A 22520-nucleotide genomic window follows, 5' to 3' on the forward strand; every position below is an offset into this window, starting at 1 on the left:
ATTATCAACACCCCCCTCCCATTCCAGGTTTCAAGTACTTGCTTCCCATGCCGGAAGTCAGAGGTCTTGGCTTCAAGGCTACAAACCCCAGCTTGTTGGCATTCTTGACAAGGAAATAAAACTGCAATTAATTTCAATAGGTTTTCTTCCTTGAGGCTGTCGTTTTGTCACCTTAAATATTAAACATGTTTATTAAAGTCGAAGTTACAATCGGACCAAGAAAAATACAATTCAAGAAGTGTTGAGTTGAGTTGAGTTTATTTCGCTTGGTGAAAGACAACATAGCAACACAATTGCACTAAAACAATCACCAAGCCGGAAATAGCTGCGCAACGTTAAAACGTTATGAAGCGCAAAAAAGTGTCGGGCACAATTGGTGGAAAGTGGTACAACGCGCTGCAGCTACACCGTATTATAAGGCGTTATATGTCGGGTGCTCACAAGAAAGTGAGTGTGGCGCAGAGTGAGTATAACACGACTGGGGGGGAACCGATGGTGGGACCAGTCGCGGGGGCCCTAGAATCTAACCACCCGTGTTAGGGAAAGAGGGTGGGGTTCGACAGGAAAAGAAACCACCAAAAGAAACCCTGCCGGATAGTTTCAAGCGCCGGAAGGAAGAACACACAACAAATCCCTAGTCGCCATTAATAGTTAACTTTGGACTCACTTGCAGTTAAAAATATTGATGAGTATTTTGGCAGTTGATTTAGTCATTTAAAATGAATAAGGATATTAGTTTGGACACGTCCAAAGAAGTTAAAAAATAAATAATAATAATAATAGTAATAATAAAGCATAAACAATAAACCCAAAAGAAGAAAAAAAAAACACAAAAAAAGAACAAACAGCAATGAAATGTTGCAATGAATAATTCAAATTTGAATAGCTCGTTGTCAGCACAGCCGTGTTGCATTAGAAATGGTGGGAAAATGCGCCAGAGACATAGAATAGATTGAAACATTAAAGATGAGATTACTTCAGACGAATACATTTGCGATGAAATACAAAATATGTGCCCAGAAGCAATTGACACCGAGGTATGTGCTCTGAGAAATTGAAATATAGAATATGTGCTTGGTAAGCAATTGACACTGGGGCATGTGCTCTGACAGAACTAGAAATAAAGTAACAACAAACAAGAGTTTAAACAAAATCACTGGTTGAGCCAAAAAAACGCCATCACCCAACGCTAGCAACAAAAACATATTTTTTAGAATAAAATGTGTTTTTAGGTAAAATTGTATTTCTTAAATCTGTTAGGCTATGTATGTAAACTACCTTCAGCTGCTGTTTCTGATGTCCGTGTTAAAATCTCCAAGTTGACAGAGTTTGTCAAAAAATAATAACGCCTTTATGGTTAATGGAACTGGAGAAATGTTAAAAAGTGCATTAACACCTAAAAAGCTGTTTACTTAAAGGAAAAAATTTCGCAAAAATTTGTGAAGAAGTTTTGATTGTTTACAAACAAGTCACATAAGATTTTTCCCTAAAACTGCACTGTAAATTACCAAGTTTTCCATTTCCAATTTTGTTTTTTAAAGTCAGGTAATGGGCAATTCTATAACATCCAAGTTTCCTGGATCAAAGTTTTGCAACAAGATTTATATATATATGAATTTTAATTTCTTTTTTATTTTTTTATTTTAATTTTACTTATCTTTGTTGCAAAATGTATATTGACCTGCTGTAACCTGTATCCTTTGAAGTCCGAACGACTGTTAATGACCTTTTAAATTTGAATACATTTGAAGCATTCTTTCAAACGCGTGGCACAAACCAGCGTTAGACAAAATAAAGAAAGAAAAAAATACAGACAAAAACAATATATTCCCCCTTCAGGAAAACAATATATGCCCCCTTCTCCATATGATCTGAAGTCCATCACAAATCCACAAAAATCAGTAGAAACAAAAAACCTGCATACAAAAACAAACATTTTAGTTTGTCAACCAAATACAAGATGAACTAGAAAGTGGCGTGCCATTGCAAATGCACCAAAACTTAATTTGAAGTGTTATATTCCCTACACTGTTATTATGATTGGTCCCATATTAGCCAATGCCTTTTATAAAGTTAGTTGTTTCTGCAGACAGAAACTGATGGATCCCCATGTATGCAAAGTTAAAAATAATGCATTTTAAGAGGTAATGTTGGGTGTTGTAAGGTGAAACACAGTGATCAGTAATGGGTTTAAATAATCGGCCTAATAAAAGTACAAACTATATGAATCTAAAATAGTTTGGAGTTATTTAAAGTTTTATTCTAAAAAAGGGGTAAATAGTGACAAAACGGAGTGAAACACAACATTCCACACCAATAAATAGGAAATTCTATAAGCTGTCTGAATTTGATTTCATTTAAACTTTGTTAAAAAATCATCCACTTTAGGAGGCTAATGGGGTAAATATTGGGGCTAAAGAATTAAGCACAACAATCAACACCAATAAATGCACTAGTGGGGTAAACGTTGGAGCTTCAGGATAAAAAAAACAATCAACATCTATAAATAACAAATTTTACAAGCAAAGCGAATTTTATTCAATTCAAACATCATTTAGAAAATTCACCCACTTTAGGAGGCTAATAGGGTAAATTTTTGGGCTACAGAATTGTTCACAACAATCAACACCAATAAATACATATTTTACATGCTGCACAAATTTCATTAGATTTCAACACTTTTTAAAAATTTCACCCATGTAAAGGGGACAAGTGGGGTAACTGATAGTGATGGGACGATACCAGGTTTTGAAGCGAGTACCGAGTACGAGTACGAGTACCACATGTATATACCTTCGATACCGAGTACCGAGTACGATTACCGAGTACTTAAGTGCAGTGTTGTACTTAGTTGTGTATCACCTGCTAATTTATCTGTCATGGTCGGCGTACAGGCGTGCACACACACATGCAGAAAAAAGTAATCTCCATACGATAGCGAAAAAAATACGTAACCTGGCGGAACTTTTTCCCAAATTTGTACTGTCCGAAGCATATATTGGCACAAAGTTTTCAGTGTTCTTATAGTGTAAATCGGCCTTCGGTACTCGCACGTTGGTATCGAAAACTGAGACAAAATATTTCGATACCGAGTACGAGTATCGATACCACTGAAATCGTTCGATACCATCGATACCGAGTACCGAGTACCGGGTACCCGTCCCATCACTAGTAACTGATATTGCCTTCAGTATGAGTAACTATGTTGTGAGCATGCTGTGGTAAACTGATTTGTCTGGTGGTAGAGGACTGACATAGACTCCCTAGTGTACAAATATCCAACGTTTGTTAACTTAAAACAACTGCAAAAACAGGCACCCTAGCTAACAAAGTTAGGACATTGGGCGGTTAATTTGCAAATTCCAATTAAACTACCTACGATTAAGCAACATAAAACATGAACTATGCAGCTTTCACAAGCTACGCTTTTATGTTTTTTTGAGGTTAAGAAATGACCCAAATGTCATATGTTTGGGAATTGTTTCATTGTTTTTGTGATATTTACAGACAATCCCATGCTGTCAAATGTTTTTGTTGTAAGACATTGTAAAGCACGTGGCATAAGATGCGCAACAATAGTCATCACATGTTAATCGCTAAGTATGCCTCCAATGCATCAAGGTTGCATGGCGTTGTTATCGCACTCACTGACTTGATGACGGCGTTTTGCGATGGGCGCAATGACCAGATGTCAATGTATTATTGTAACGCACATGTTTACATTAGTTACAATTACCCGATATAAACGGCAAAACTGGATTCTAATCTGACTGGATTCGATACCAAGGGATTCAATATTCTACTTTGAACATCAATACACAGTGACTAGTTTAAATGAGAGATTCACAAAAGGGGCACCTTCAGATGTCGCTTATTAGGAATGCATGGTTACCTGCAACTCCAGTTTGACAGAACAACAAGTTTTAAAGAAATTCCCACACATTGGTGCTTTACAATATATTCAGGAAACTGGAAACTTAAAGGCGTTCTTGCAAAGCAAAAACATCATGAAAACAACGCCAGAAAAAATCTGCAGCTTATTTCGTGAGAACAACACACCCCAAATTATGCTGCCAAACATAGCGATCCTAATCAGACTTTACTTGTCTTTACCATGCACATCCTATGAAGCTGAACGTTTCTTTAGCACACTTTGGAGGGTTAAAACTTATCTGAGATCAACCATGACACAACAAAGGCTAAACCACATGTGTGTGCTAAACATAGAAATAGACCTTCTCAATCGAGAAAAACTAGTCACTGAGTTTGTAGCAAAAACCGCTGTTCACAAAAACACGTTTTGCTAAGTACGTCCTACGATTTCTTTTATGTTGCAGTTATTTGTTTGCAGTTGCTTCTTCGGTTGTGTTTGTTTGCGAATTTTTGGTGTTATTGGATTTTAATATGCAGATTTTTGTTAGTTGTGTTTAGCGCTCTTTGGTTTCAAACAAATGTGTGCAAATGTTAATGACGTAAACATATCAAGCTAAAACTGTTTGTATTTTATGTAAAAAGTTGAGGTGTTAGTATATTTATAACAAACCTTATTAAACTGTGTCTGCAATGCCGCATGCCATTACAGAACAAGGTTTGTACGCTTTAGGTGCATGTGGCCTACATATACTACTTGAAGCTGATAATCGGTGCGTAACAGTTTAGCTTCACAGATCCTACAAACATGCCTAGAGAAATCAATATGGTAAAAATACCTAATAACCTTAACAAGCAGTGTACTGCAGCATACAAACTAGTGATGCACCGAAGTTTCTTTTGGTCAAAGCATTTTGGCCAAATAAGCCGTTTTTCGATGTTTCGGTTTCGGCCTGAACTTTTTTGAAATTCAAACTTTTTGATTGCATAGAATTAATGCCTAATCTATCATTTTCACCAATACAGAACGTCATTTAACTAATTTTTGTATCATTAAAATATGAGCCATGTTGTATGCAAAATATTACAAGTTTAGTAAAGCTTCCGCATTTGTAAAAGTGATTTTGGTTTGTAATAATTCACTTCACTCGCATCTACGACACAAGGTTCAGTTGAAAACATCCCTATAATAGGGGATTTTAGGTTTGGCTTTATTCGGCCCGAACCTTTTCAAACAAGTTTGGTGCATCACTAGTACAAACGACTGTCTGGGTTAAGGTCGCACCCCCCGGTACTTGGTAAAATTCTATGGCTATGTTCTCTGAACTGTCCCAGACTTAGTTTTAAAAAGTTCACCTTTTTAGAGGGTAATGGGGTGACTGCTGGGACTACACAGCAAAACGTCACAATTGACACCTAAAAAGACTTATATATATATAATATTGCACCAACTGTCAGAATTTCAACCAACTCGGCCAATGTTTACAAATTACACCTATTTTAGGGGTAAATGGCGTAAAGGTGGGGGCTTACAGGGTAAAACACATTAATGGATGGTGTATTCTTTAAACTGTCCAAGTTTCATATAGTTCTGACATTGCATAAAAGTTCACCCATTGTAGAGGGCCAGTGGGGTATTGGGGCTACAGGGTGAAACACAACAATCAACACCTATGAATGGCAAATTTCATCCAATTCCTGCATTGTTTAAAAAATTAACCAATTTTAGGGGGCTAGTGGGGTAAATATTGGGGCTATCAAGTCAAACAAACAAATGGCATATCTACAAGACTATATCTATCATCTGTAAAAAATCATCCAAATCCACCACAGATTTCAGGGCAAAAGTGCATGGACAAACTTTATAGAAAAAAAACAGACCTAAGTCAATATGCCCCCCTTCCCCATACATATCTTTCTTGTCGCTAGGTAGTGTCAGACTTATAGGTGCAAAGCAGGGATGGGGAACCTTTAGGCCGCATGAGGCCTTTCGGGGCAGTAAGTGTGGCCTTCGATGCCAAATTCTCTTAAAGACCTTGACATTGCACGCTGCATCGAAAAAAAGAAATATGTGGAAATGCTATTTTTATTCACTTTTATTTCCTTTCTCACTATTTAATTGATTATAGACCAGCTGTTTCCGCACTAGTTTTTTCATGAGACTACCAAGAGCTTATGGCGCAACAATCTTATTCATGTGACAATTAACCATTGTTTGCGCATAACGCAATATTTTATGTTTGTCTGTGATGTAACAAACATCTCTTAGAATAGATTATAGATATCCATAAAAATTGAGTCTGTAGGTAAAATAAATCCTTAATGTTGTAGTGGGAAATTTATTTAGATTTAGCATTGCATTCAGCTTTGACTGTGCTATTTGGAAAAAGTACAAAAGGCCATTATGTAAACAAAAATGTTTGGAAACCACTGTTTTAAACCTAAAAAATAGACAATGCGACCTACATGAGGGTCGACAAAATGTTGGGTGGCCCATTTGTGTGCTTTAGCCTGGAGTTTCTATCACATTAGTTTACAAATAGTCACTTGACACAATTTCTTTGTGTTCCATCGGGACATTTGCTGTGTGCCTGATAACATATGTACTTAACCTTAAGACGGTTTGCTAAATCAGCAATTTTAACAACAATTCATTTTAAAGTAATGTGTCACAGCGGGAAATAAAAGTAAAAGCGATTCATGTTTCAAATATATATATAGCTGATTGATATATACTGGGCCAATCAGGCTAAAATTTTCTGACGAGAAATAACCCTTTACTTATAAACTAAAGAACCCAAAAACCCAAAAAAAATATGTATGTAAAGGAAAAGGGTGCATTAAACTAAAAGTGACCAAATGTTTTGAAACATTTTGCAATGCACCAACCAACTATGTATGAAACTAAGTCATGTTCATGTACTTTAGTAAGTACAGCCAATTAACAAAAGTCAAGTTTGGGAGTCCTGTGGGTGAAGCACTGATGCAATTGTGATCCAAATCCACAGTGCACAATTTCACATACCTATCTATATGAAGTAAAAATTTCAATTGAATTAAACCCTGTTTTTCCATAAAAAAAACCTAACAAACTTTCGCATCGATGTCAGACATGTCATCACATCCATTAGATGGAGCAATGGGTAAAGTGTGTTTTATAAGTTATGCACTGACACCACTAATCTTGCAAATCATGCCTCACTGACCTGTATGGTGATAGCACCATCTCTTTTTATGATTCAGCTTTTCTCTCTTTTGTCAACATGTTTATCTTGAAGTAGATTTTGCAATCAACCTTTATGATAAATCCACATAATAGTTTGTTACATATTTCCTTTCAAATCAATGGGATTACCAAGCCTATAATACATGTAAGTTTGTGTTGGTTTAAACTATGTTTCTCAACAAAAACATGGTAAAACTTTTCTGCACAATGCAGAAAAAATCCTTTACGACAGTGTGATCTAGTGATGGGACGATACCATATTTTGAAGTGAGTAGCAATACCAAGTACGAGTACCACCTGTATATACCTTCGATACCGATTTACTAAAAAATGATACTGATACCGATTACTTAAATATAGTATTGTACTTAGTTGTATATCATTAGTTAATTTATCTTCCACAGCTGGGGTACGCACACGCACGCAGAAAAAATGTGGTTTCCACACGATATCGAAAAAATATATGTAAACTGGCAAAACTTTTTTCCGATTTGTGCTGTCAGAAGCAAATATTGGGAAAAAGTTGCCCGTATACTTACGGCCTTCGGTATGGAAACCTGAGGCAAAATATAATTTGATACCGAGTACGAGTATCGATACACCTGAAATCGTTCGATACCATTGATACCGAGTACTCGCCCCATCACTAGTGTCATCCCACTTTTTTATTTTGTTGCAGGCCACTAAAAATCATCAACTTACGCCATGGGCCAATTCCAAACAAATACTGTTTCTAGACTCCATAGATTAACTCAACAAAAACAACCAAAAAACTGTTTATTACAAATAACAATAGCCTGTCATGCCTTACAATGGGAGATTTTACAGCATTTTGTCCTTTAATCTTCACATTTTAGAAATAGGACATCAAAAACAAAAAAATATGTTGTGGTCATTTATCACATTGGACATTCGCGGGCCAACAAAATTATCTCCCTGCAGTTGGACAATGTTGCTTTAGGACACAAAAAACGACTGGAACCAGGAAGACTAGCCACAATTTTTGTACACATATACAGACGAATCCGGTTAATCGCATAATCCGTTTAATTGCATCACAATCAAAAATCCCAAACCGTCGCCCATCGTTTGTTAAGAAAATCGTCCGGTTTATTGCATACCGGTTTATCGCATAAACCGGATATTCGCATCGATTTTCAACGAAATATGCGATTAACCGGATTGATGATCTCTATATGAAAGTCTAACAGACCGAGTTTTTCGAATAAAAAACGACGATATGATAGTAAAATCCTCCGGAGGTAATGTACACGAAAAGACGTGGATGCATGTTTGCATTCTACACCAAATAACGCATCTAATTTCAACGTTGAAAATGACACGTCTCGACTATAAAATATTTTGGAAAAGTCATTGGGAGATTAAAACAGCGTTCAGTTTACCGCTGTGCGATAACAAGGAGTCGTTATCTCAAAGCCGTGCACATTGATCCTTTTGCCTTATCTAATCGCCAATAGTGATATAACAGGCGTTTAAAATTTAAATGAAGAGTTCATCGTGTCAAAATTACGAAACTGGTGTTCCGGCAAGGACGCTGATTGCGAACTGCACCAAATTCGAAGTGTTAAACTGTATTGAAATTTAAACAATGTTAAATGTAAACCAAATGTTTAAAAATGTTTTCTGTTATATTGTTCATGACCCGCCAAACAAGCAATGGTTGTAAAAAATGTTAGATCGCAAGTAATCACACGATGTTGTTTAGATTCACGTAATTGGTAACGTGCCAACGACTGATATATTTTATGTCTTCTTTTCGTAACCTTGCGCAACTTATCAGGAAGAACACCGATTAAAAAAGGCATTTAGTCCCCTAGTCTAGTACTTGTTGCTGCTTTAAATTTTTGAAGCAACGATCACACGTTGATCACGTGACAGTCACGCTAGTCCTGCAGCTGCAGCTTTGCTGTGTAAGCTAGAAAGTAGCGCCACAATCTGAGTCTTTAAAGTTTTGCTAAAATCAATTATTCTTTTTGTCAATTGTATAACAGGTTATAATAGAAACTGCTGCAGCTCGCCTTTGCGCTGTAGAATGTGCCAAAGTTGTAGGTTTGACCCGGTTTCGGTCGTGTACTTTCGGGTTTGGGCCTGCTGCTTACAAATAGCACTTTGCCGCTTAACGCATTGGTTTGAACTAGAAAACGAAATAGGTTAGAAACAACAGGCCATTTTACGTGTATATGAAGCGAGACGCCTGGCACATTTATAAGGGAAACTACCCAAAACAAGACTAAAACGTCATAAACCGTCTTCATAGGGAAGTTCCCAAATTCAAATGTTGGGCCCCTCGGCTACGATGCGATGTAACATATCTTTTCAAATAAACCTTACTGCAAGAGAAAGCACAAATCAAGCGAACTGTGGCGTGCGCGCCAACTAAGAGTGTGTGTGTGCGTTTCTACTGTTTCTTCAACACACTTGGGCGATTGCACCATAGCCACGAGACAGTTAGCAAGCATGAGGTCATGCATTGCGCTGAGAGGAATAAATCTAGTTTTGACTTAAGAGTACTTTTTTCGATTCTCGGCAACAAAAGAGAGAAAATACTGCCCCGTTGCCATAGTTGAGCGTCACTGCAACTTTGTTTTAGCTGGGGAAGTGAAAATGAGCACTTTCGTTAACGACATGTACTGTTTACATAGCAACCGGATTATCGCATAATCCGGTTAATCGCATCAAATACCCGTGGCAAATTGATGATGCGATTAACCGGATTCGTCTGTATTATGATAAAAACACTGCCTGGAATTTAATCTGCATTCAGTATGCAGGAAAGTTACTGTTACAATCCATAATAACGATGTACTAATACAGAAATCGTCCTGATCCACGGATGCTCAACAGACGTTTCCAGTCACATATAATTACATTAATTAGCTGACAAATTCAGCACACACTTAAATCAGTCTGTATATTTCTTATTGCAAAACCTTTCGGAAATCGATTTCGCCCTAATATATGGCATCGTCAGTCCTATAAACAGGAAATAAACAGATAAATGCTGCTGAAACCTAAGGCTAGATCCACACACACGCTCGCGCGCCAGCGCATAGTTGGTTTGTTTCTTAAGCTCGCGCGCCGGCGTTTTACACTGGCTATAAAGAAACAAACTAATTGTGCGCTGGTGCGCGAGCGTGTGTGTGGATCTAGACCAGTGATTCTCAAACCGTGTGCCGCGGCACACTAGTGTGCCATGAGAGGTTTCCAAGTGTGCCCCGAAATATTCTCAATTTTAAAGTGCAAACATTTCCTGGTTTTTAGGACATTATGACAAAATACTGGTGCACATGACAACGTTTCAAAGCTCATACTTTTGTTATTGGTAACAAAAAGCGTTCTTACCCACCACAATACTCTTGAAAGTTAACAATATATGATCAAATTCTGTCATGTTTACCAACTAAGTGTGCCGCAGGAGGAAATTTTAGTTCTTGAATGCGCCGCATGCTTAAAAAGTTTGAGAATCACTGATCTAGACTAACAATATTTTTGCATGAAACCAATGGTTGATGTTTTGCAACCAAATAAATACAAAAACAGACGGAGTTAACATGTTTACTTACACCAAACAACTGCTTTGCAAACATCAATTAGGACTGGTCACCAAGGCACAATCTCATTGCTAAAAATAACTTTTTACCACTATTTAGCTTAGATTTACCACATATGGTTACTTGATAAACTATGCCATTGTTTGAAAAAAGTACAAAAGTACAGTGTTTGATATTCATGTCAATAGCTTGTTTTACCAATCAATCAAAAAAAGTGGATAAATGCTACCCCTCTTATTACGTAGTTTTCGTTTTAACTCGCCCCTGCACTGGGCACATCTAAAACTCCGGTTCCGCTTGGATCACTTGGCCGCCTCATGCAAATATGCAATAGAATTCCCTGCAAGCGATGGGCCAAGCAATGGATATAGTGGGTCTGCAGTTTTTCCCTGTGAGAAGCAGGCCAAGCACTGGATATAGGAGGCCCGCAGCTTTTATACTTGCTATCTTCTAATTAGAAGAGGGGCCACAGTTTTTCTCTACTGCATGAGGCGGGCCAAGTAAGTGGGCCCACGGTTTTAGAAGTGACCTCTCGGCTACTATCATTACTATGGTACTGGGCCGTAGCGGCCAGCATGAAAATGACTGGTTTTTTAAACTTTGATGGTCTACAACAAAATACAAAATCTTGACATTTTCAGAATGTACTTCATTAGCGTGCATGCACCATGAATGCAACTTATTCTAGTCTCCTATTAAAACTATACCACTACTGTATATTGTTGGGAATGGTACTGAATGTTGACATATGTAAGAATATTAATATCCGAAACGGAGACCCAAATTTCAAATTTCATAAATCAGCTACACATATAAAACAAGTTACACAACACAAAGTTCCCGCGAATTTTGCAGAATTTCGATGCCAATGATCCGGGTCCGTACAGTCCGATTTACACAACAATTTGTGTTTTCTATGAATTTTAGGGATTACGTTTTGAGTTGAGTTTATTTGAGTTAGGTTGAGTTTATTTCGCTCGTAGCAATATCCAAAGTTTACAATCTTGGATTTTTAATGTTGGATTTAACATTTTTGAAGTCATTTAACATCCAAAACGGTAGCCTATGTATCATCTATTCTAAAACAACGATGTCAACAAAGTTCGGCAGTTTCTTTCACCGCCAATGTTGACCATCATGAAAAAGTAAAAAAAAAAACACAAATTTGTTAGAACCACAATAAAAGACTAGCATTATTAGCACTGGGACTTGTCAGACTAATTTTGCTATATAATATGATGTTTGACGGAATGTTTGCAAAGTAGTGGAATTCCTATGTCCGAAAATCCTGACTCACAAAATACGTCACAAAAGGAACCATTTCATTGCTATTTGAATGCCTCAAATGTATGACAGGGTGGTCGGTGGGTAGAGTGCAGACTGACTTGCTTCTGTTTGTTATAATTGTTAAAAGCAAATTTACTACAAGCGCTTTAGAATGTTACATGTGCTTGTACTTATAAATTGTTTGTCATAATAAGATAACATAACATTGTTTGCAAGTTCAATTGGCATGAAAAATGCAAGTAACTTAATGGTTTGTGTTTAGTTTAAAGAACAGACTAGTGAAAGTCCGTTTTGATGTTAATATGTAACAAAAGAGCACTTGAGTTTTCTTTCGCTTTTGTCGTAGTTGAAACGTATCAAACTATTTATCAGGCAACTGTTAGTGAGTCAGGTAGCATCGAATTGTTTCCGACGTATGGAGCAATATTGCCAATCCGCATTTGTTATTGCCAATTTAGACAACTAAAACGTGAATAATACCAATCATGCAGCTGTATTTGTGTGAGTGATGATAACCTTGAAGTTTATGTTACATGTCCCAGTAGAAGAAATTCGTTTTAGTTTTTGTATTTGACATGAACTATCCACGAGCTACACGCGTTGGACAAGGTAAACCGAATATAGCTTAAGTTTAAGTTTTGTATTATAGGTCTATGTTTATGCATGCTTAAAATTTGTGACTATGTTAACCAAAATCGACAGGTGACCGAGCTTGTACAGACGCTGAGTAAATATTGGCTAAAACCAACACTAAACCTGAATAAATTTTTCACATTTTTGTACGAGAAAAGGTTCTGTACCGGTTTGCTGGCTGTAAACCATATTTTGTGTGCTGTCGAACTTTCATTAACGTACGCCATGCGTTATATGAGCCAGGCTTATTAAAAAAAAATCGGTTATGGTCCTTTGTGATTTAGCATACAGAACGATACTTTACCTTGCAGTGTCATCTCTATTGGGCTTACGAGTGATCGAAAAGAGTTCTTCACTGGTGAGTAAAATTGTTTTTAGTCAAAGAATTAAATCAAAGGTCACTCTGGCAAAAGCATTGCAGCTATTCGACGGCAGAACAGGCCTTCAGGCCGTCAACTGTCTTTAAAGAAAGGAATTCTATAGTTACGCATATTCACTAGAAATGCTGTGTTTAACCTAGTTGTCACACAGTGTGGTGTTTACTTAACTTTATTGTATGATGAATCAAGCTGTAACCTACCAGTTAGGCGCAATACCATGCCCAAAATGATTACTTTAAACTTTCTTTTGGAAATAATATGGACTATTGCTACTGTAGGTAATACACACTTAGAGTAATATTTAAGTGTTTACAAACTTTTTTCCAGTTGCGGAGGAATAAAGTAATGGTAGGTACAGTAACAGATGACAGCAAGTTTACCAAACACAAACAAGTCGTAGTTACTTGGGACAATGGGTTTGAAAATTCTTATAAGGCTGGAGAGAATGGGTTGTTCGAATTGTTAATCTTGGACAATGCACCTACCGGTATATATATTACAGCTGCGTAGAGCTCTACACTCCATAGGTCTGCCCTAAAAGCTATTATTGTGTATTCCAGGAGTTATGCATTCGTCTACAGTCTGCGCTTCTTGTGGAAATGATCTTTACATTATTGGTATGAGATGGTCTTGTGCCAAATGCGACAATATCAATCTGTGCACACCATGTTATATGAACAATAAACACGACGTCAGACATTCGTTTTATCGAATCGAATTTCCTAGAGCAGAAAGGTAAATTGTTGTAAACTTTATCAGAGCTAGAAAAGTTGCCTTACCATAGGTTTTTACCTTTCAACATAGAAACTTGGTTTAAACCAGAATTGTTACCGTTGGGTAAGTTGGGTATCGAAAGTCCAAGCCAAAAACCCGGTCAAAACCCTAACATTTTGTAACAAATTCCGAATTTTAAAGGCTAAATTTTGACACAAATTTGGCTAAGTTTGAAGTTAGGCATGAATCAATCTTATTTTATCTAAACTTATTAAGGCTGAACTCGAACCCAAACCCTGGCCCAATTTTCAACTCTGGTGTCTACATTTTCGTCAGCTTTTATCAGAGTAATTGGACATATTTGGCAGTATTTATGCAGTTTTTTGAAAGCGTTTTACATTTTTGTTCATGATATGTGTCATTGCGTATTTTGAATGAATGTAGCTGTTTTATACACAACAAGTAATATGAATTGCACCTGTTATTGCGCTGATAATTTTTTGCCTGAATGTAAGGGTTTTTGACATTGAGAGGAAAAAGTTGTGTTGGAATCAGTACTGAAAATTGTTTAAGAGCATATTTACGACATGTACGGCGCGATGGCATGAGTCTACAGTTGTGGCATTTTCCATTTTCCATTTTACACAATTTCTTGGCATAAAATGAAGTGGTGACTTTTGTACCCGTGTCAACGTTTCTTTGTTTTGCTTCAGAGTAGCGGTTGACCCAAGGGCCAATTCCACAATCGTGCAAAGTGAAGGGTTGTATCATGGTGCGAAAGTTGTCAGAGGTAAAAGTTGGGATTCAGGTGACCAAGACAAGGGTTTCGGCGCAGAAGGTGTCATACTCATGTACAGAACAGAAACGTAGGTGTATTTCCAACTTTATTAGATAACTCTTATGACCATGAAGTATTTTTTTTATTGATTTTTCATTGTAGGAACTCAATAGGTTGGTAAGACATACTGGATTTGAAAGTATGGCTGCCGTTAAAAAATATTGCAACATTAAAATATGTTGTTGTTTTCTCAATTGTCAGGGCAGAGTTGTAAACGTCCTAAAATTAGGGGCAAAACAGGCCCGAATCTGCTTTTTTGCAAAACGAAGTCTGAACCACGCCCAAACGTTGGTTAAAATGCGACAAAAATTCCTGTTTTTTGAAAGTTAAAAAAGTAAAGGAGTATTTCGACACAAGGTACAAAGCCGCAAAGCTACGGGATTCAGTACGAGTGAAATGGAGAAACGGAAAAATTGCGATGTACCGTGTCGGCAAGAACGGAAAAGTTGTTTTGAAGGCTCGCATGTTAGCATATGGAGAACCTTGTTATCATGAACATCTTCCACTATGCGGTTAGAATGGTTTCTTGTTTTCCAAACACTAGATTTGTAGCACTTAACCAAGGTACTATAAAACAACAGTAAAAATAAGGTCTACCCTAGTTTTGAAAAGTCGGCAGTTGTCAAGGTGACTCGTGGTTAAATGGTTTAGAAAAGTTTCTCGATTTCTTGGTATAGATATGGGTCTAAATCAGTGGTTCTCAAACTGGGATCCGCGGTCCTTTAGGGGTCCGTGAGGCAATTTTAGGAGGGACCGCGAAAAGGTTGAAGTACTCCTGTAATCTTATTTGGCGTAAGTTTGTGCCACTGAATGAGTTTAAATTACAGTAGCATTGAGAATCGACTGTCCCCAATTGTTAAACAATAGTCTTTATTGTATGACAACTAACCAAAATGAATTGTTCGCGCACAATCGTAATGTGTTTTTTTTTGTCTTGTTTGTGATGTCACATGCTGTTTTGGATTATTGTTATGCGTAATTTTGCATAATAAGCTAAAATTCTGCAAATCAATTTCTTTTTTCTGAAATACACATTCAGGCTTAAGGACGGCGAGCCCTCGAAATAATGGAAAAGGGACCGTTTTGAAAAAATAATGATAACGTTTGAGAACCACTGGTCTAAATTTATGAAAAGCATTTATCACAAGTATAAACACACATGCTGCCCAAATTCGAAATTTTTAAAAAAGCAATGTTTTGGAAGGAAATGCGTGATCTATGCTTGTTCGTTACACAGATATCAGGTTAATCTGTGATTTTTAAAGAAGTTCGTCTACGTCACAGCACTTTATGATAAGCTCCGTCAAAAATATTTATAAAACCTAGTTTTATTGACGTGTTTTGTAAAAAAAATCATAGAAATCTATATTTTGACACAGCATAGTTAAGCTTTTTCTTGTATTTTATATTTGGTTGCACTGTTAATATTTTTGTCTGCAGGAAACTTCCGACCTAAAGCAACGCAGCTAGCAGTTTCCACTTCAACGGAGTCAAGATTATCAGAAGAATCGAAAGAATGCGTCCAGCACTACTTTTATGAATCATGTAAAACAGTTTAAAACGGACTATGGCAAAGATACACGTTTTTTAATTTGTGTTGGACCAACAATAAACTAAATAGGCAACCTGGTGGACACAACGTTTGTTCAATATATTTTCTGCTTATATATTTTGTTGCAGGGTTTCCTCGATTGGGCTTAAGAGTGGTGCGAGGTCCAACTTGGAGGTGGGCCGATCATGTAAGTTTCGCTTTAATTTTAAATGTTAATGACTATTTTCTGTTATGCAACCAAAGCATTTTTCACAGCAAATATAACAAATACTGAACATGCGTTTCGTCCACCAGGTAATATAGTATTTAATAAATTTGTCGTTCAACTGGTACTAGTTGATGCTTCAAGAAAACATAGTATTCTTGTTTTAAGAAACAATAGTATTCTGGAAACAAGAACTATAGTATTTTGTTTAGCATTACACCAGTTGAACGACAAATTTGTTAAACATAACAAATATCAGAGCTGTACCCTTATCCGAAAAAAGGTGCTGTGGGCGGTTAGGAACTACTCTTGTTTTTATATGTGTAATGATGTTGTAATAATATTATAATAAATGTTTATGCACTGGCTAAAATACCCAAATATTGCCTGACTCGAAACAATCTGTGATCTAAATATGGTTTGTTGATCACATAAAAATGAATAACTCCGTTAGAATGCGCGGTGACACTGTTTCACACCAAAATTAGGGGTTGGAGACTTTTTTAAAACTAAAGAAATACATGTCTTAAAATAATTATTTATTCGTGTGCGTTATCGCCATAATATTTTCATCCAAGCGGTTGTATGCTTTCTAGGATGGGGGAGAGGGTGTGGTGGGAACGGTCACAGGAATTGAAAAATACAAAGAAGATAAGTCTGTCCACGTAACATGGGATAACGGCAACCAAAATTCATGCAGGACTGGAAGGCACGGGTCGTACGACTTGTTGTTACTGGACAGCGCGCCGTCAGGTCAGCATATGGTTTAAATCAGGGTTGTAAGTCAGACAGGGCTTTTCGAGTCAGGTTCGGGCTTAGGTTTCTTCAAAAACGAGCCTGATTCGGTCCTGACTTTACACTCTGCGTCAGTATTTTTTGAATAAATTTTACTAGCCAAGTAGCCAGTTGCTGGATCTGAACTAACGTCAAACAGCCCTAAAACGCCTTGTTCAAGACCAATTATCTATTGTGTTTGTAGTCTTGGTCTTTCCTGACGATTTAATGTACAGGCCTGTCAATCAAACTTTCGGGCTAAAACTGGCTTCTCAAAAACGATTCGGGTTTGGGCCGGCTCTCGGGCTTGTACGTTCGGGTTTGTGTTCGAATTTCAGGTCCGTTTACAACTCTGGTTTAAATAGACTTTTATTGTGCATGTCACCTATTGCAGCGATAAATGCCGACGTCGAACCACACCAGTTTTCCTCACACGGGTCTATTTTCACTGGCCGCACCGAAAGTACAAGCCCAAACCCCATTTTCTTTCAAAAAACAAAGCCTAAGGGCCAGAAAAACCGGTCCGAATTTCACATCTGCCAGGAATCAAGTTATATATTGCAAATAAAAAAACGTTTACCAATGTGGTAAATCTATTTGAAAAACTGATGATGCAATTTAGGCGAAATATTTACTCCTACACCTGCAACTGACTATTTCTGTTTTGTATCGTCCATTGGTTGGTAATGCACGCCGGCATATAAATCAAGGTAGAGCTACTAACGTAAGAACTCACAGTAACAATGTCACCATAAACGCCTATGTTCCGTTGCGCCACCTAGCGGAAATTCCCAAACCTGGCTACTGTGAGTTCTTACGTTAGTAGCTCTACCATAAATCAAAGACAATTAATATAGACATACCACCTTAAACATACGGGCGTACTATATACTGTAGTTTGAGATTTAAACTAACAGAACAAAAAAATGTCTCAAACCCGGCCAGAATTGTCGTATTCCTTTGGTTTTAAATCTTTTAACGGCTGACTTGTGAGTTCGGTTCCACAGGCTTATGGCAAAAAGATACGCATTGTGAGGAATGTGGACGTGGTCAGTTTATACGTGGAATTAGGTGGAAGTGTGCCGAATGTGTCGGAATCAATCTTTGTACTCCATGTTATATGAACAACCATCATAATGTACACCATCACTTCTATCGAACAAACATTTTAAATGGTGAAAAGGGATTTTACGATGCTAGGTGAGTTAGGTTAAAACAGAGCTGTTGCTAATATCAACCAGACGATGTTAACAAAACCATAGTCTGTTTCTGCATACTTTTCGGTCTGACAGGCTTTCTAATTTACAAAAGGTGGCGCAACGGATTTGCTCAGCAAATGGCAATTGCTCAGCAATTTACTGAGTCAGAAATTATTGCCAAAGTAACAGCCTGTGCTCCGTCGTGCCACCTTTTGGAAATTAGCAGGCCTGTCTGTGAGTTCCTGTGTTAGTAGCTCTGGCGATCTGGTTTCCAATTTTAGGGCCATAAACATTTTTTCTTACGGTGACAAAGCGATTTAAACAGGTATACTGTTTTATGTCAAAAATCGCTTTTGGTTTTTAGTGTACGCCGTTTGAGAGTGGTATAAAAAAACAGAAAGGAAAATCAAAGAATAAAGCGCTTTAAAATAAGCCGAGTCAGGCATTTCAAATCAGGAACAAATTACTCAAGTGTGCATCAAAGGGGTAAAAACTAGTTTCAAATATCTTTTACAGTGTCTTGGTTCCACCGAGGTACAATTCAAGAGTGATACAAAGTCATGGTTTGTACTTCGGAGCCAAAGTAGTACGAGGAAAAGATTGGAGATACGCCGAACAGGATCAAGGCTGGGGCGCAGAAGGCGTGGTCCTAGAAAACAACGGCAAAGGGTAGGACACGGTCCTAAAAAATGTTTTGTTGTTGCATTTGCACCGGGGAATGCTTTGTTATCCGCCGAATGTCTTAAATAACTGCATTTCTGAAAGTGTAGTAACTTTAGGAAAAACGGTACAGTTTCGAACTTTGCTTTTCAATATTGACACAATTTGTAAAAAAAACACTGTTATAGTGATCTAAAGCGAAAAAATGATTTTTCGGTTTAAATCATTGATTAAAATATGATTCGGAAAATATAGATCAGTAAGGAATTTGGAAAATATTTTTGACAATTTTGTTGCATCTAACACTATCGATTATAGATCCGACGAAATAAATCGAAATTCGGTGCGAGTAAAATGGAGAAACGGAAAGATTGCCCGCTATCGAGTGGGTAAAGACGGAAAAGTTGATTTGCAATGTCTCATGTCGGGTTATGGAGATCCTTATTATCCCGACCATCTGCCACTATGCGGTAGGAAAATAAATAAGCAGCATGTATCTCATAAAAGAATCTGGATTCACCTCGCAACAGCATGTGTGTGCAATGAAAAAATCATGCTTGCTATATACACTAACAACAATTATCTGCAACTTTTTAATTTGTCTACTTTATTAGTATACAGAAGAGTATAGGCTACTGAATTTTACATTTAGTGATTTGCCAAATGTTAGGTGATGAGAAAGATGCAAGCTCTGGGATCAGCTCTGGAGAACATCAAATGTCTAGCGTTGAAATTGGAGATAGGGTGAAAATTACTTTACCAGCTGATCTGGTGCGAGATATGATGCCGCCTGGCAGCTGGAACACCGAGATTGTAGAGGTAAGGAAATAAGGGGTGAGACAGTAATCAACTTTCGCCGAGTACAGTAAGTCCATGACAGAGCTGTTAGTCGGCCTGAAAAGAACTGGAAGTACAAGCTTGAACAAAGTTGGTTAAAATGCGGCAAAATTAGTGTAATGTCAGGCTCAAATCAATCACATTTTGTAGAAACTCAGGCCCGAAAAGCCCGGCATGACTAATAACAAATGTATGAGACCAGTGATTTCTAACCTATTTTGACAAATTCCTCACTATAAAAACATATTTATTCCTCACAGATATACCACAGAGTGTAGGCACTAAACCAAACAAATATCATTTAATATTGGGCCTTATTTATCTTTGCAGCTCATGTATCGAGAACTTTTTATTTACAAACCAAATACAAAAGTCCAAGTAAATCCCTAGAATTTCCCCTTTAGATTATGAAATAATGCGTTAGGCCAAGTTACAACCTATTGTAACACACGGTGTGGTAGAATTTGAATTGAGTTAGTTGACTTATATTTTGCAGCTTATCGGGCGAGAAGGAAAAGTCAGTCGTATTACCGCGAACGATGAAGCTCTCGTGGAATACGATTTGGGAAGTTTGGGCCTAGACATTTGTCAAAAAACGTGGTCGTTTCACCAGGTTTTATTGGAAAGAATAGTTGATGAACAAAACGTTCCAACTTCCACACAAAACTTGGACCAAAAAAGTGGTAGCCGTTTGTGTTTTTTTATTTTGTACATATTCAATCTTAGGGCAAACGAATCTCAACAATTGGTCTATGTCGACAGTATATAGTCTTTGTTAACGTAAAACTTAAAAGGACTTAAAAAATAGAGCATGTTACATATGTTTCGCCAGGGTTGCGGTTTTCCCGCCCATTTTCGCCAGGCCGATATCTGACATCAAGTAGCGGGTTGTGTTTTGTTTTTGTTTTTTACATGTATTTTGACATGTGTGTGTTTTTAAAAGCAGTCTAATGAAGTTAAAATTTGGCTGGTTTTGGTCCTGTTTTAAATTTTCTCTGCAGTTGCGAATTTTGGGGTATAGTTTTGACAGGCAGCGATTTTTGAAAATTTGACCTGGCAACATTCGTTTTGCTCTTAAAACGTGAGTTGTAATCGGGTTCAAAATTAGGGCCCGAACCGGAAAACGGTTTAAAAAAAACGAAGTAGGTCCGAAGGTTATATTCGCAATAAACCAAGACGGATCAGACCCAAAGCCTGGCCTTACTAACAACTCTTAAGAGCACAGTCTTTCTAAGCTCCTGTGTGTATATTTCCGTCAATTTTCGACTTGTTTGATTAATTTCACAAGCGTTTCAATACTGATAAACAATATGAATTAACCACACAGAAGCAACTGTCAGGAAAAGTGCAACGTCTTCTGCTGAGACATGCTTGTTATGTGAAGAAGCCAAAGCCATCGTTGTTTTTCAACCTTGCGGTCATCGGATTGTTTGCCAAAGTAAGTTTTGGTTGGGTGCTATTGCCGGATATGTGAAATACATTATTTCGAGATCCTTAAAAGGGGAAACATGTAAACATATACCAACAGATACATATATAGTGGGAAATGTTGGGTTTCACTGATAACTCAATATTTAGTCGTTTCAATCTATAACTTACTTCTAATCAAATTTTTTCAAAGGGTCATCATTACTCATTTGTTTTATGTAAGCCTTAGAACCCGCAATGCCCACAGAACGTTACTTTTAATGACCCAATTTGTGAATTACAAATGGTAAGCTTAGTCCTATTAACGTAAATTTAAACGGGATTTGAGTTCTTACGTTAGTAGAATTTCCATTACAAATGGTCGAATTATTTTAGTCTTATTTATGAATTGCAGCTTGCAGCGTTCGATTAAAGAAGTGCTTGTCATGTCAACAAAACATTTCAGCAAAATCTTTGCCACACGAGGAGGAAAATAGGAAACTTGCACGACAGGTTAGAACTTTTTGTTTTTAACCTTGTAATGGGAAAAACAACCGTAAAATATAGAAAAAGCTCTTAAAAGCGACGAAATTTTAGCTTATCATTGAAGCTGATGGTACATAAGTATTCAGTTATAAAACATCTGCAATATCGCGTTGTTAAAAAAGACTTAGGTTAATGATTGTGTTTACTACTTTAATAGCTGGAAGAAATTAAAGAGCTACATAAGTGTGGAATTTGCTTGGACGCCAACAAGGACACGGCTTTTACCCCATGCGGACACAGCACATGTACAGATTGCGCGGAGAGACTCACGCAGTGTCCGATATGCAGAACTGACATTGCTTCAAAGATTAAACTTTACTTGTAAACACACCGTTTTGGAGTTGAAAATTGAGACGCGTAAGTTAAAAAGAACAAATTTAATTCGGGAAATTACACCACATTCGGAAGCATTTGTTCCACGATTTAACCGATATTCGGGCTTTGTTACAAAAAATCGTGTTTGAGCCAAGGTTCGGGCTTGTTTTTTCGTGTTCGGGAACGAGTTTCAGGTCTGCTTACAACTCTGTTCATACGTATTGTGCAATATTCCCCTTGCATCATGTATTGTCATTAGAGGTCTTATCCTGAACGCAAACGGAACAATTAATGCGTGAAACACTGCATTGTCATGATTTTACGATACTGTGCAAATAAAACGAAATCGTCTTGTTTGGGTATATAGCCGATGTAAACACAGTATATGTGCTATTGACATTTTTGCTATGCCTCGAGTTTTGTATGTGCCGGAATGTTTTTTCTATTATTAAAAAAATCGTAAATCGCAATCTATGAATTAAAAAACATTTATTTTTACAGTGTT

The 22520-nt window shown here is 37.2% G+C and overlaps 1 protein-coding gene and 1 long non-coding RNA gene across 3 annotated transcripts; one reads left to right on the top strand and one right to left on the bottom strand.

The window, feature by feature from the left end:
- Positions 1-890: 890 nt before the first annotated feature.
- Positions 891-11544, bottom strand: LOC145229174 (uncharacterized). 2 transcript variants are annotated; one of them, XR_013860381.1, is made up of 3 exons: positions 10681-11520; positions 7077-7165; positions 891-1916 (listed from the first exon to the last, which is right to left on the bottom strand). It is a non-coding gene; the product is annotated as an uncharacterized LOC145229174 (long non-coding RNA). The 2 variants fall into 2 exon arrangements; XR_013860380.1 differs by having other exon boundaries at positions 7077-11544.
- Positions 11545-13313: 1769 nt separating this feature from the next.
- Positions 13314-22492, top strand: LOC145229673 (uncharacterized). The gene is made up of 16 exons (XM_080095007.1): positions 13314-13455; positions 13529-13703; positions 14396-14548; positions 14623-14633; positions 14847-15032; positions 15961-16065; positions 16201-16259; positions 16874-17030; positions 18059-18251; positions 18767-18919; positions 19229-19380; positions 19581-19729; positions 20244-20430; positions 21075-21185; positions 21570-21667; positions 21858-22492. The coding sequence occupies exons 1-16, from the start codon at positions 13314-13316 to the stop codon at positions 22023-22025; spliced, it is 2199 nt and encodes a 732-aa protein (XP_079951133.1). The 3' UTR covers positions 22026-22492.
- The last annotated feature ends 28 nt before the right edge of the window (positions 22493-22520 follow it).

Source organism: Phallusia mammillata, chromosome 5 (genome assembly GCF_965637545.1).
Source record: "Phallusia mammillata chromosome 5, kaPhaMamm4.hap1.1, whole genome shotgun sequence".
Classification (NCBI taxonomy): domain Eukaryota; kingdom Metazoa; phylum Chordata; class Ascidiacea; order Phlebobranchia; family Ascidiidae; genus Phallusia; species Phallusia mammillata.